The sequence below is a fragment of the Mustelus asterias genome, chromosome 8, assembly GCF_964213995.1.
Source record: "Mustelus asterias chromosome 8, sMusAst1.hap1.1, whole genome shotgun sequence".
Lineage (NCBI taxonomy): Eukaryota > Metazoa > Chordata > Chondrichthyes > Carcharhiniformes > Triakidae > Mustelus > Mustelus asterias.
The window spans coordinates 90,189,798-90,204,854 of record NC_135808.1 but is presented as its reverse complement, the minus strand read 5'-3'; the positions used below and the strand labels follow the sequence as shown (position 1 = coordinate 90,204,854).

The 15,057-nt window shown below is 44.2% G+C and overlaps 1 protein-coding gene across 1 annotated transcript in view; it reads right to left on the bottom strand.

The window, feature by feature from the left end:
- The window catches only part of cyp4t8 (cytochrome P450, family 4, subfamily T, polypeptide 8), an 80,942-nt gene extending 75,408 nt beyond the window's left edge, over positions 1-5,534 (bottom strand). Inside the window, exon 1 of the mRNA XM_078218475.1 lies at positions 5,231-5,534. Coding sequence (XP_078074601.1) covers positions 5,231-5,428 — 198 coding nt within the window. The 5' untranslated portion in view covers positions 5,429-5,534. The remainder of the gene's footprint in view (positions 1-5,230) is intronic.
- Positions 5,535-15,057: the final 9,523 nt, after the last annotated feature.

The following is a 15,057-nucleotide window of genomic DNA, read 5'->3' as shown; positions in this document are numbered from 1 at the left end:
CAAATTGGAAGCTTTAGTTCTCAAGGCTGAATTTGGATAAGAGACGGGCGAGGGGTTGGGGGGGGGAGATCAGAAAAATAGGTGGGAGCTGATTAGGGCAATTAAGGTCTCAATTAGGGCCATTTGTTGGAGGTTCTATCCCCAAATGGTGGGGTCGTGGGGATAATAGGCTGCAACCCTGTACCTGAATAGGCCCACAGAGAGTTTCCCCTTCATCCTGATATCCCTACCACTTTGGAGAGTCTTCAGTGCAACCTATATGTGTTGGCCAGTGAGAGTGCCTCCATGTTGAAGGAGCCTCACAATCCTCCAATCTGCCTCGTGAGTGCCAGCCTCTCCCAGTCGAGGTGCCAAGGCTCCAGAGCTACCAATCCTCTGATAGGTCTGCACCATTAGGATGTTACCTGCCTTTCTGATAAGAACGGTGAATGCAAAGGTATCCCATTAAAATCCCTTCCAAAAGTTGTGCTGCTGGTCTTGTTGCCAGAAAGTGCAGGCTCGAGATCCCCATTTGGCCCCAGTGCTGGTGTTCTGGAGCCCAAAGGAAAACACAGCCTCTTAACTTTGTAATGAATGGGGACAATGTAGTTAATTAGGGATAGTCAGCATGGCTTTGTCAGAGGGAGGTCATGTCTAACAAATATTTTAGAATTTTTTGAAAATGCAATCAAGTGTGTGGAGGACGGAAGTTCAGTTGATGTAGTTTATATGGATTTTAGCAAGCTTTTGACAAGGTCCCACATGGGAGCCCTATTGAGAATGTATATGGAATTCAGGGAAACCTGGTGAGATGGATCAGAAACTGGCTCAGTAACAGGATACAAAGGGTCATGGTAGAAGGCTGTTCGAGTGACTGGAGGGTGGTGTCCAGTGGTGTACCACAAGGATCAGTATTGGGACCCTTGTTGTTTGTTATATACATAAATTATATGGATGAAAATGTGGAGAGAATGTTAAGCAAGTTTGCAGACGACACCAAGATTGGTAGGGTGTTAATAGTGAAGAAGATGGTTGTAGGTTACAGGAAGATATAGATGGGTTGGATCCCTGAAGTCAGCAGAGCACATGAATAGGGTAGTTAAGAAGTCATATGGGATACTGGCTTTTATCAATCGTGGCATAGAGTATAAGAGCAAGGGTAATGTTGGAGTTGTACAGAGCATTGGTTAAGTCACAGCTGGAGTACTGTGTGCAGTTCTGACCACCTCGTGAAAAGAAGGTACAGTAAGAAGTCTTACAATACCAGGTTAAAGTCCAACAGGTTTTTTTGGTATCACGAGCTTTTGGAACGCTGCTCCTTCATCAAGTGACTACAGAGGAAGTTCACCAGGATGTTGCCTGGAATGAAGCATTTGAGCTATAAGGAAAATCTAGATAGGCTAAATTGTTTTCTTTAAAGCAGAGAAGGCCCGGGGAGGGGGGGGGGGGGGGGGGGGGGGTTATTGAGGTATATAAGATAGCAAGGAGTATGAACAGGGTGAGTATGGGACAGCTGTTCCCCTTGTTGAGGGGTCAATCACGAGGTGGCACAGTTTTAGGCTAAGGGGCGGATGATTCAGAGGAAGTTTGAGAAAAACATTTTTCACTCAGAGGGTGATGGGAATCTGGAATGCACTGCCTAGGAAAGTAGTGGAGGCCTGAAACCTTACCACCTTTAAAAAATATTTGGATGAGCACTTGAAATATCACAACATTCAAGGATAATAGGACAAGTACAGGAAAGTGGCATTAGCACGTCTTTAGTGGTAGTTATTGTCAATGCAGACTGGCAGGCTAGATGGGCCGAAGGGCTTTTTCTGCACTCTATGACTTTATAGAACATAGAACATTACAGCGCAGTACAGGCCCTTCGGCCCTCGATGTTGTGTCGACCAGTGAAACCCATCTAAAGCCCCTCTAATCTACACTATTCCAAATATCATCCATATGTTTATCCAATAACCATTTGAATGCTCTTAATGTTGACGAGTCCACTACTGCTGCAGGCAGGGCATTCCACGCCCTTACTACTCTCTGAGTAAAGAACCTACCTCTAACATCTGTCCTATATTTCTCACCCCTCAATTTAAAGCTATGTCCCCTCGTGTTAGCCATCACCATCCGAGGAAAATGGCTCTCACTGTCCACCCTATATAATCCTCTGATCATCTATTAAGTCACCTCTTAACCTTTTTCTCTCTAACGAAAACAACCTCAAGTCCCTCAGCCTTTCCTCATACGATCTTCCCACCATACCAGGCAACATTCTGGTAAATCTCCTCTGCACCCTTTCCAACGCTTCCACATCTTTCCTGTAATGCGGCGACCAGAACTGTACGCAATACTCCAAGTGGGGCCGCACCAGAGTTTTGTACAGTTGCAGCATGACCTCCTGGCTCCGAAACTCAATCCCTCTACCAATAAAAGCTAACACACCGTACGCCTTCTTAACAACCCTATCAACAATTATGACTAATGCAAAGCTCAAAAAGAGTCATGCACAACAGCACACTGTTCAGTGAAGAGATTAGTTGAGTGTTTTCCAACCACAGAGCAAAAACTGGAACATCAATTATATTTGATACTCAAATAAAGAAAATATTTGAACTGCATCTCTTTTCTGATTCAGAAATTTTAGGTACATGCCTTAATTCACTTGCCACTAGTAAATTTTTGGGACTTCAAAATGTTTCTGTGATTACTATGTGAGAGGTACAAACAAAAAAGAACATGAGCTGAAGGATGTGTTTATCCTTTATAATCAAATTTTTTGTGACCAATGGCTTTGCAGCATTTTTGAAATTTGCTGATGAAATTAACAACTTTTTGGTTTCAGATTCCAGCATCCGCAGTAATTTGCTTTTAACAACCTGTTGGTATGCTTTTTGAAGATTGGATTGCATGATCAAACTATAATGGTTCATTCTGGGGCTCACCTTATAAATAACTGGAATAATTATTAAAAGAAATGATAGCTTTGTCTTCTTCAAGTCATGGAATCCCTACAGTGCAGAGGGAGGCCATTCAGCCCATCAAGCCTGCATCGACAACAATCCCACCCAGGCCCTATCACCCCACTGATTTACCCTGACACTAATGGTCAATTTAGCATAGTCAATCAACCTAACCCACACATCTTTGGAGTGTGGGAGGAAACCGGAGCATCCAAAGGAAACCCACACACACAGGGAGAATTTGTAAACTCCACACAGACAGACACCCAAGGTTGGAATTGAACTCGGGTCTCTGGTGCTGTGAGGCAGCAGTGCTAACCACTGTGCCACCCTTTAAGTCAGTGAGAGGTGATGCAAAAGGACAAGAAAATATACAAATGAATGTCTGTGATGATATACAATACTGTGTCATGCAAACTATGTTCATACAGGTGATTCACCCAGGACGAGGCTAGCCCATTGCACTTTGGGTGTGCTGACACCTGGCAAGGGTGAAACCATAATCATGCTGGGGATCTCCCAGGCTAGGGTAGAGTCAATGATCAAGGTAGCCAAAGTTTAACCGAGGCTTTGCCTGGTGCAATTTTTCAAAACCATCTCGGCATTTTGGCTAAGATGAAGCATCAGATCAAGTCCAAGGTGGGGTGAAATGCCTTATCTTGTCAACTTGGATCCTGTTTGACTCCCTTGTGGGGTCCATGAATTGGATTCAACTGGAATTTGGATTTGATTGAATAAAAATTGAAAATAAAACTTTTCAGCCTTTTGCTGTTTAAGACTTTTCAACCATAGAACCCCTTTGGGCTGTATGACTCACAATGAATGTAAACAGTGAATTTCATGAGTATCATAATTGTATGGAAGCACCTCAGAGTGCATCTTGCTCTAGGCAGACATCTTAAATACCTTTGCACCATTTGTAATGACCATTTTGCAATGTCTGTAATGTCCCTTTGACTGTATTGAAGTACTTCAGAGTGCAACTTAATCTATGTAGAGAATCTGAATATTATTGCCCTTTGTGTGATGGCCATTTTGAAATTTTATTTTCAGATATTTTATGAATAAAGTATGTTTTTGCAAAATAAAAAGGTTAAGATCAAGTGTCACATCAAGACCAATACTTGACACAAGGCCTTTTCTTCCTAGCTTGGATCTTCTATGTCTTTCTTCTGGGGACGATGAATTAGATTCAATTTGAATTGTTTTTTGGAGCAAGCAAAGAGATGGATTGAACACTTGCTTTGTTCACTCTGTGAATTGGCTTTGTAACTTTAAGAATGGAGAATCATTCATAAAAAAACTTTGAGCATGGTCACTTGGATGATGCATTGGAGGATAGCTGGCACTGTGGTTGTACAAAGGTAAAGTTGCCATAGTCCCAGATGACAAGCAGGCTGCTCACCCCTTTGAGGGGGAGAACTGACCGGTGGTGATTTAACCTGAGGATCACCACACCTCAGGCGAGGGGTAAGGTTGGGAAGGCAGGGCCTTTATGGATAACCTGTACCCCCAAACTATCACCTGTTTGCAGGAGTGGAGAGGACGAAGCTGTAAACGAGAAGCAAATGAAAGCTACTTCCGCGATGCCATTTCTGGCAGCGTGAGCTATGGGTGCCAAGAATGAACTCGGCTCAATACATGGCCTACACACTGATGAGGGTCACAATTAACTTCGGGGAAGGGAGGGAAGTAGTCAGCCACTATTCCTCGCCTGATTCGGGCCCCCGCAGAGGGGCGCATGCATTAGGGAAAGTTATATGACATCCACCATTCCTCGCCAAGAACAGGCTGAGTTATCAATGTGCTGGGGGAATCTTATCCCAACATCAGTTATCTCTGCCAAGCGAATAAAAGAAGAATTGGACTTTTGACACAATCCAGCCACTCATTTAGTTAAACTAACTTGTCATCACTCCTTGCGGGACTATCCTTTGAAATCAGTTGGTGCTGTGATAATACTCCAAGCGAGTATCATGATTATCTAGATTGATAATCATGATACAGCTAGACACGGGGGAGTGAATTCAGGTGAAAACTCACCATTGTTTCTAAAGCAGTGAAGATATTCATGCAGATTGCTGATTTGTATCTATTATTCTCGGAGTTGTGCCAAATGCCTGTCCTTTCTGCTCTGGCGCTTATTTCTATAATACCTGTTACTACTGTGTAGTGTTTAAGCATTTAACTGCAGTCAAGGCAACTACACCTACACGTACCGGATACACAGCCATTTATCCTGTCCTAATCAGTGAGAAAAAGAGACTTAAATGCTTTGGATGGTCATGATTACCAACCTCCAGTACGTGTCCAAACAGCCAGTGGGCTGGTGGTCCCGGGAAGGGTTTCATGGCTCCCAACATCTCCCATCTCCTGCGGAAAAGCTTCGCCGCTTTGACCAGGACCAACACTAAACAAAACACGGCGATCAAGTGAAAGAGCCGGCACAGCTCGACTGGGAAGCACAGAGTCCTCAGTGCTTCTACAATAGCCATTTGGAGAGCGGATCAAACGCACGAGACCAGAGCCTGACAAATAATCTGATCTTCCAGCTCGCACACTGACATTATATTTGACTTTGTTTGCAGCCGCGCCCCCAGCGTCAGTAAATCTGACAGCCCGGGCTGTACGTGCTCGCACTCTTAAAGCCAGATTCCCTCCCCGATTCCCAACCAGAAACTGACAGCAATTCATCTGCCAGCTCTGAGTCATTTTGTGATACGGAGTCCTGTACCATCAGCCGCCAAAACCAAATCTTGTCTGCGGGTAAAGCAGGGGTGGAGAGTGGGTAATTACACTCGAGCACATAATACTACTTTAGTCCCCAGTTAAGTCACAGGGTTAACTTTTAGTTCCAGTGTGTCCCACACAAAAGGCAGGCTGAATCCCAGGTCAAGAGCACAGAGTTCGTCCCTGCTGGACCCTGGAGGAGGTGGAAGCAGGTGGAACAGCTGCCCTCTAAGAACAGCCGGCAGGGTCCACAGCTGGGAGGACTAATGGGCATCATGGTGGCACAGTGATTAGCACTGTTACCTCACAGCTCCAGGGACGTAGGTTCAATTCTGGCCTTGGGTGACTATGTGGAGTTTGTACATTCTCCCCGCGTTGCTCTGGTTCCCCCCCACAGTCCAAAGATGTGCAGGTTAGGTGGAATAGCCATGCTGAATTGCCCCTTAGGTGTCCCAAGATGTGCAGGTCAGATGGATTAGCCATGGGAAATGTGTGGGGTTACAGGGATAGGGTGGGGGAGGGCCTGGGTAAGATACTCTTTCAAAGAGTTGGTACAGACTTGATGGGCCGAATGACCTCTTCTACACAGGAGGGATTCCCTGATTCTATGGGAGCGTCTCAGGCTCTGGGAAGCTCCATCATGTGAGGTGTGTGCATTGCCGCTGTAGCTGTGGAAGCCACAAAGGCATCTCAAGTTGGAGACTCTCTGAAGACCTGTTTGGAGAAATGCATTTCTGCACTGCTGCCTTTTGTGTGTACTGTAGCTTGCCATAGTTAGGGGCATCTTGACAAACACATGAATAGGATGGGAATGGAGGGATATGGTCCCTGGAAGGGTAGTGGGTTTTTGTTAAGTCAGGCAGCATGGTTGGTGCAGGCTTGGAGGGTCAAAGGGCCTGTTCCTGTGCTGTAATTTTCTTTGTTCTTTCACGTAGCCTGAGGTCCTCTGGATAAAACAAAGATTTTGGGTAAAAAGCCATTTCATCCTCCACATGGAACATAGTATCAGGAGTGTGCAGTGAAATTGAGTGGATTTTGATAGCTGGAAGAGGGACAGCTGCTTTAAGTAACAGCAGAGAATAACTAAAGCTTCAATCTGTAAATTTGTACAGGGCATCAACGGCTGGGTGAGTCAGTATAACTTAGAGTATTCCAGTACTGGCTCCAATAAGGAGGAAGGGAGATTTGAAAATTAATTGGAAATACTTCCAGTCTTGATGGCAGAAATATGAAATTGCCAGAGTCTAACAAGAAACCCAAAGAATCTGTAGCACAGTGTGAAATCAATGAGGATGTAATAAAGGTTTCTAAATGATACCTTCCTGGTATGGCAGTGGGTTTCTCAAGCCCCAAGCTGAAACTGCATGTCAGTGATGGCTTTGAGTTCATGAAAGACAACCAGGATGCATTTGATTTAATTATGGGGTGGCACAGTGGCACAGTGGTTAGCACTGCTGCCTCACAGTGCCAGCAACCCGGGTTCAATTCCCGGCTTGGGTCATTATCTGTGTGGAATTTGCACGTTCTCCCCATGTCTGTGCGGGTTTCCTCTGGGTGTCTAGTTTCCTCCCACAGTCCAAAAGATGTGCTAGTTAGGTGCATTGGCTATGCTAAACTCTCTCTCAGTGTACCCGAACAGGCGCCGGAGTGTGGCGATTAGGGAATTTTCACAGTAACTTAATTGCAGTGTTAATGCAGAGCCTACTTGTGACTAGTAAATAAATAAACTTTAACTTTACTTTTAGCAACTCTGTTAGGGTTGGGGAAGAGTGCTACAAGATGCATTGCGTCCGAGACCTCACTGAGGAGTAGCCAGTCTTGTGAAATTTTTCAGGCCTTGAAACCCATTTTGAATCCTATACTAATGTTATTTATGAATACTTTGGCGGAATTTTACCGGTTCGCTCCGCCGATCAATGGGCGGAACGAGCCGGTAAAACCACGTGAGAGCCGAGAAATCAGAATCACGCCTGATTTCTCAGCTCTCGTGATCTTACAGGAGCTGGATTTCCAGTGCAATCAGCCTCTTGCCCATTTCCTGCGAGAGGCTGAATAAATTATTTAAATATATTTTAATATTGATTTACATGTGATTAGCTAACCCGTTGCTCAATCGTCTGGGCTCACTTGACTTTGCGGTCTTGCCAGGAAAGATCCTCTCCAGCGAGGAATACACCTGTTCCCCACGAACGGAGAACAGTCATATTGGCCTTGCCAGTAGAACCAGAGACCATTGAGGCCCCCTGGTGAGGCCAAGGGCAAGGGGGTGCCCCCTTGGGCAGTCTGGCACCTTGGCAATGCCCACCAGCCATCTTGGCACTGCTCACCAGGCAGTGCCAGGGGCAGGGCTTATGGAGTGGGCCTTGAAGGGGGCAGGGCTTATGGGGCAGGGCTTGGAGGGAGTGAACCAGGCAGGGGAAGCCCATTGGGGTGAGGAGGGGGGGGGGGGCACTGCCACTCTCGGGTGCGTGATCCATCTGGGTGGCTGGGGGTACGGCGGGAACTACATTTCCATGTGGCGTGGGGCTCGCGATTGGCCACAGGCCTCTGTGATTGCAGGGCGGAGCGGGTAATTGGTTGAGGCTGGCTGCAACAGCAGAGACCTGACAGCTCTCTCTCTGTCAGACCTCTGCTGTTGCTATTGCGCACGTTGTCGAAATCCCGTCTCCGAGTTTGACTTTAACACAAACACACATTAACACAAGATACTTAACCGACAGATTGTCTTTATTTTACTTGCTAGCAAGGGGGGTAGTTTCTCGATGCAATGGATCAGAGATACCACTCCCCCGGATAAAGAAAATCATTCTGGTTTATACAATTCTGCAGCTCACAGTCAGTTGGACACAATCCAATCAAAAGTGTTACAAATGACGTACTTTACGTATTGATCCAATAGAAAAAATACTGAACCACCCTGATCTATGAGATCATGATACCTCGTGGGATACCCCAATATATCATCCCTAAGCCTGTCCTCTAGTCCCTTAGTCAGACATCATGTCTCTATTTTTGATAGCAGCCTCACAAAGCATCTTTACTAAAACAGTCTCACATGGGCATTCTTTAATTGATAAAGGGGGCCTACAAAAGCCATTAATATTTTATGGCTTTGTCAGTGAAGTTAACTGAATCTCTAAGGAATGTGGCCAACTCATCTTGCCATCAGGATATTTCCCATTTATAGCCCTGATAAGCTTTGTTTATTGCCAACATAATGAAATACATGTATATATTGTTTATCAATTCAATGACTGAGCTTTTTATCACTATCTACAATTAAAAGGGGTATCATCATGTTACCATTAGTTCTTGTCAGTTCCCACTAAATCCCCTACCATAACTCTTTCGTTCGCTAAGACATCAATATCTTTCTGACTCTGTTTTGATTAGAAACTGCAAAGGCAGCTTCATTAAAACTCACTCTTGTATCAGTTGTTTCTGATAAGGTGTCTGGTGAGGCAATTAAGTCTCCTTTATGGCCTTGTGATTCCAACAGTTGGGTGCTTTAAAATAACATATCTAACATATGTTTGGTATCAAAGGGGCACTCTTTAACTGCGCATCAAAGTTTCTTTGTTTAATTTCTAAAAATGTGTAGAAGATATATTTATATGTATGGACTAATTAAAGGTATTACATGTACCTTTAAAACTACAAAGTATTTAAAACACCTCATTACAATTACTAACAAACTTATCCCCCATTGATTTAAAATGAATTCTACATCTAAGTTGATCAAACAAAAACCCTAGCAGAGTCTGTCAATCTTATAGTATCCCTTTTCTTTTCTATCTTTCTACAATGTGCAGTATCAGAGGTCCGCACATGCGCAGTAGTTCCCTCTGCAGTTGCTATTGTGCTTGTGCAGACACAGAGGTCTGCGCATGTGCAATAGCTCCCTCTGCAAACTGGCTGATGAATCAAATCCCACCCACTGCCTGTAGCAGCTAGAAATGGTCAAGCTGATTTTTTTCATGCACTATGTGCACAAGATTGGACGTAAAAACTCACCCAAAAAACGGATCTGCAACTGTCCCATTTTCATGCTAGCTGGATACTTAGAATCATTCTTGTAAAATTCTGCCCTATCTGTTCAACACTAGAGCTCAGGAAGACGGGAAGAATATTGATCAGTATATGGCTGTATCGTGATGTCTTGATGAACCTTGGGAGTTTGAGCAACTGAAGGATATCTGATCAGAGATAGAGTTGTCTTAGAAACAAGAGATCCTGCCATGAGAGCACATTGGCTGAGAAGATAAACTTGCTCTCAAGAATGCTATTGATATATGGAGAAACTCTAAAGTGATTAATTATCAGCTGAAGAATATTGCTTGAGAACTTAAGAGGATTTACACTATTCTGAGAGGCAGTTCAAGTCTTCCAATCATAAGACATAGAGAAAGGTAGGGTGGGGCTTGGTGCATCACTGTGCATAGGGCTTCAAGATAGGGAGGGGCGAGGCTGACATGGGGCATGAGGACATTAACATCAAATGGTTCAGGGGTGGGCGGGGATGTTAACTCTGAAAATCACGATGGGATCCAGGATTAGAGGTGGAGGAAAGGAGTGATCAGAGTGATCAGCACATTACACTCTTCCAGCATGATGGGAGGATGTTCAGTGGTGACAGGGGCAGAGTGGGGTTGGAAGCTGGTCTCATATAAACCCTGAGCATGACCATACTGCAAACCAATCCAATGATGCAGGACAAAAATAAGCTATAGAATCATAGAATCTCTACAGTGCAGAAGGAGGCCACTCGCCCCATTGAGCCTGCACTGACAACAATCCCACCCAGGCCCTATCCCTGTAACCCCATGTATTTACCCCACTAACCCCCCTGACAGTAAGGGGCAATGTACCATGGTCAATCAACCTAACCCACATGTCTTTCCGACTATTGGAGGAAACTGGAGCGCCCGGAGGAAACCCAAGCAGACATGGGGAGAACGTGCAGACTCCACACAGACAGTCAGCCAAGCAATGAAAGAAATCATACTGCACATTTGGGCCAAGCAAAGGGGCACCCTCTGCTTTAGCAAATAGAGATCACAGTATGATTGAAGCATGTTAGGAACACTCAACTACATAGGACGCATTCTTGCATTCCATCCTGAGGCTAGATTTTATTGTGCTACAATGACCATTTGTCCCTCATTGGAAAGTGCACCCTATTAAAACTCCGCTGAATGCATATTATAGAAGAATGAATCCAATACTAGTCTTTACCTTATTCAGGTTTATTTTCAAGCTTATGAGCAGAGAAACAAACTCTCCCAGTTTATCTCGCTCCAACACACCAGGCACTAGGAGTGAGGGAAGAAGTGGGGAGGGGGAGAGCAGACTATTGACATGTTGAACATACATTTCAGATGAATTTGGCCACAATAATGAGATTCAAATACATTCAGATTAAGTTCCCGACATTTGATGGTGAGAATAGCAACCTGCTATTGGCAAGGGGAGGGGCCAATTGATTTCTGGGCTATGTCTACAGCAAATGCACTTAGGGGATTCTCATGAGATTCTCCGATCTCACCACTGACCACAATCACGCACAGAAATTCCCAACGACTGTCTTCATAGCCACACCACAGCCATCAAATACTAACAAATTCAAATGTTTTCTTCCTTTCTACTTGCCTGCAGAGTTTAGATTGTGCCATCTGATGGCAGGTTATGGAATTACTTTACATCAGGTGTTTCCAAAACCCAATTCTCTCTCACCACACCAAAATTCTAACCAATACTCTAAATTCAGCAGCACTCTGATTTCAGCGCTAACTGAACAGAAAGAACCAGACCTATCAATATAACTACCGGCTCATCTTACTTTTAAGTTTGACCTGCAAGGGGTCTATGTCACATCAAATTGTAGATGGCAAAGTGTGGAAGGAGGCCAATTAGCCCACCATGCCTGTGCCAGCTCTTTGATTGAGCTATCTAATGAACCCCATTCCACACAGAGCTGTAAATGTTTTATTTAGGAGTACTTAGAGTCATAGAGGTTTACAGCATGGAAATAGGCCCTTCGGCCCAACTTATCCATGCCGCCCAGTTTTTACCATTAAACTAGTCCCAGTTGCTCGTATTTGGCCCACATCCCTCTATACCCATATTACCCATGTAACTGTCTAAATGCTTTTTAAAAGACAAAATTGTACCTGGCTCTACTACTCCCGCTGGCAGCTTGCTCCAGACACTCACCACCCTCTGTGTGAGAAAATTGCCCCTCTGGACTCTTTTGTATCTCTCCCCTCTCACCTTAAACCTATGCCCTCTAGTTTTAGACTTCCCTACCTTTGGGAAAAGATATTTAACCAACAATCTATACTTTTATTGTGGTACCCAGAAGCAAGGATAGTGGCAGTGACAATTTAGAAAGCTGGGGTGGGTGAGGTGTTGTAGGCATGAGAATTATGTTCTATAGCACATGCCCACATACATAATGGCTTCAATTCTCCGGCTGTTCACTAGTGGTGGATTCTCTGGTCCCACTGGCAGCAAAATCCCACCGTGGGTTTCCTGGCGGCATGGAGTGGCTACAATGAGAAATCCCATTGTCAGTGGCAGGATCTAACGAACGACACCCTGCCTCTCACTGCCAAGAAGCCTGCTGATGGGAGGTCGGAGAATTCAGACCAATGTTTTTCTCTCTGACAGCTGCTGTAGTGCAGTTCCTGACATTTTGGAGCTGACTCAGCATAATATTTAATTATCAAAGTCAGTAAATGCGTTCACACCAGGAATAACTCAAAATATCTCAAAAGAGCAGCCGCTACTGGTCAGGTATGTGCCAGAAAGTTCCTTCTGGAGACAATGGAAGTGTGTTTGGAAGTTGCAATTAGCAGATTATTTAGGATATATAATTTGGGAACAAATACTAAATAAACACACCTAGAACCAGAATTCTCAGAAGCCAACATTGTATTTATTTCCGCCTGTGGTCTGTGCACAACAAGTGAATAAATTATCATCCAAATTACACGTCTGTTCCAAATGATCTGATTGGGTGACATTGATAAATTTCAATACCACTGAAAAAAGCCATTTTTGTTATAGAGTGCTGACATATCAACACATGGCTTGAAAGGTTACTAGTTAACATCTATAATTCTTTAAAACTAAAATTGCACTTCACTTGAGGAACATAATTTACCTTGCAAATAATGACTTCCAAATGGCCTTGAATAACTGGAGTCATTGCATGTTGAGTCAGTGACAAGTGGCAGAACGAGTACTGAGAGAGACAAGAGATGAAATTGCTGGGTCTCTAACAGAAATCATTGTTTCTTCATTGGACACAGGTGAGGTCCCAGAGGATTGGAGGATAGCAAGTGTGGTCCTGTTGTTTAAGAAGGGTAGCAAGGATAACACGGGTAATTATAGGCCAGTGAGCTTGACGTCCGTGGTAGGAAAATTGTTGGAGAAGATTCTTAGAGATAGGATCTATACACATTTAGAACTGAATAGTCTCATTAGTAATAGACACCATGGTTTTGTACGAGGGAGGTCATGCCTCACAAATTTGGTTGAGTTTTTTGAGGAGGTGACAAAAATGATTGATGAGGGAAGGGCTGTGGATGTCGTCTACATGGATTTTAGTAAAGCATTTGACAAGGTCCCTCATGGCAGGCTGGTGCAAAAGGTTAAATCTCACGGGATCAAAGGTGAACTAGCTAGATGGGTACAGAACTGGCTTGGCCATAGAAGTGGAGAGGCCGGCATTGGACTGGGGTAAACACAGTAAGAAGTTTAACAACACCAGGAAGGAGCTTAAGGCTCCGAAAGCTTGTGGCTTTTGCTACCAAATAAACCTGTTGGACTTTAACCTGGGGTTGTTAAACTTCTTACTGTGTTGGCCATAGAAGACAGAGGGTAGCAGTGGAGGGGTCTTTTTCTGATTGGAGGGCTCTGTACTGGGACCTCTGCTGTTTGTGATATATATAAATGATTTGGAAGAAGATGTAGCTGGTCTGATTAGTAAGTTTGCGGACGACACAAAGATTGCTGGAGTTACGGATAGTGATGAACATTGTCAGAGAATACAGCAGGATATAGATAGGCTGGAAAACTGGGTGGAGAAATGACAGATGGAATTTAATCCAGACACATGCGAAGTGATGCATTTTGGTAGATCTAATGCAGGGGGGAGCTATACAATAAATGGCAGAACCATCAGGAGTATAGACACACAGAGGGATCTGGATGTGCAAGTCCACAGATCCTTAAAGGTGGCAGCACAGGTGGAAAAGGTGGTGAAGAAGGCATGTGGCATGCTTGCCTTTATCGGATGGGGCATAGAGTATAAAAGTTGGCATATGATGTTGCAGCTGTATAGAAGGTTGGTTAGGCCGCATTTGGAATACTGCATCCAGTTCTGGTCGCCACACTACCAGAAGGACGTGGAGGCTTTGGAGAGAGTGCAGAAAAGGTTTACCAGGATGTTGCCTGGTATGGAGGGTATTAGCTATGAGGTGAGATTGAGTAAACTAGGGTTGTTCTCCCTGGAAAGACGGAGGTTGAGGGGCGACCTAATAGAAGTTTATAAAATTATGAAGGGCATAGATAGGGTGAACAGTTGGAAGCTTTTTCCCAGGTCAGAAACGACAAACACAAGGGGTCACAAGTTCAAGGTAAGGGGAACAAGGTTCAATACAGATATGCGGGGGATGTTTTTTACACAGAGGGTGGTGGGGGCCTGGAATGCACTACCAAGCAAGGTGGTTGAGGCACACACGCTAGGATCATTTAAGACTTATCTAGATAGCCACATGAACAGACTGGGAATAGAGGGATACAAACGGATGGTCTAGTTAGGAACACATGATCGGTGCAGGCTTAGAGGGCCGAAGGGCCTGTTCCTGTGCTGTATTATTCTTTGAGTAACAACTGGCTTCAAAACAGGGTGGGAATAAAAGCAGCTACCCAGGATAGCAGAAATTAGGGAATGGATACTCCAGACCACTCCATCTGACGAAGGAGCATTGCTCCGAAAGCTTATGGTATTTGCTACCAAATAAACCTGTTGGACTTTAACCTGGTGTTGTGAGACTTCTTACTGTGCCTGTTAGTTAGCCAGTCCTCTCTGCACGTTAACATAAGCTGTTATCTTGTGACCTTTAAGAAATTCAACTATGATACATCAAGTGGTTTCCCCTTTATCCAATCTGCTTATTACATCACTAAAAACTCTAAGAAATTTGTCAAAATCAATTTTGCTTCCACAGAACCCACGTTAACTCTGCCTGATAGTATAATAATTTTCTAAATGTCACGTTACTACCTCTTTAATAATGGATGCTAACATTTTCCCAATAAGTCAGTAGGCTAACTAGTCTATAACTTCCTGCTTTCATTCTCTCTCCTTTCTTGAACAGAGGTTTAC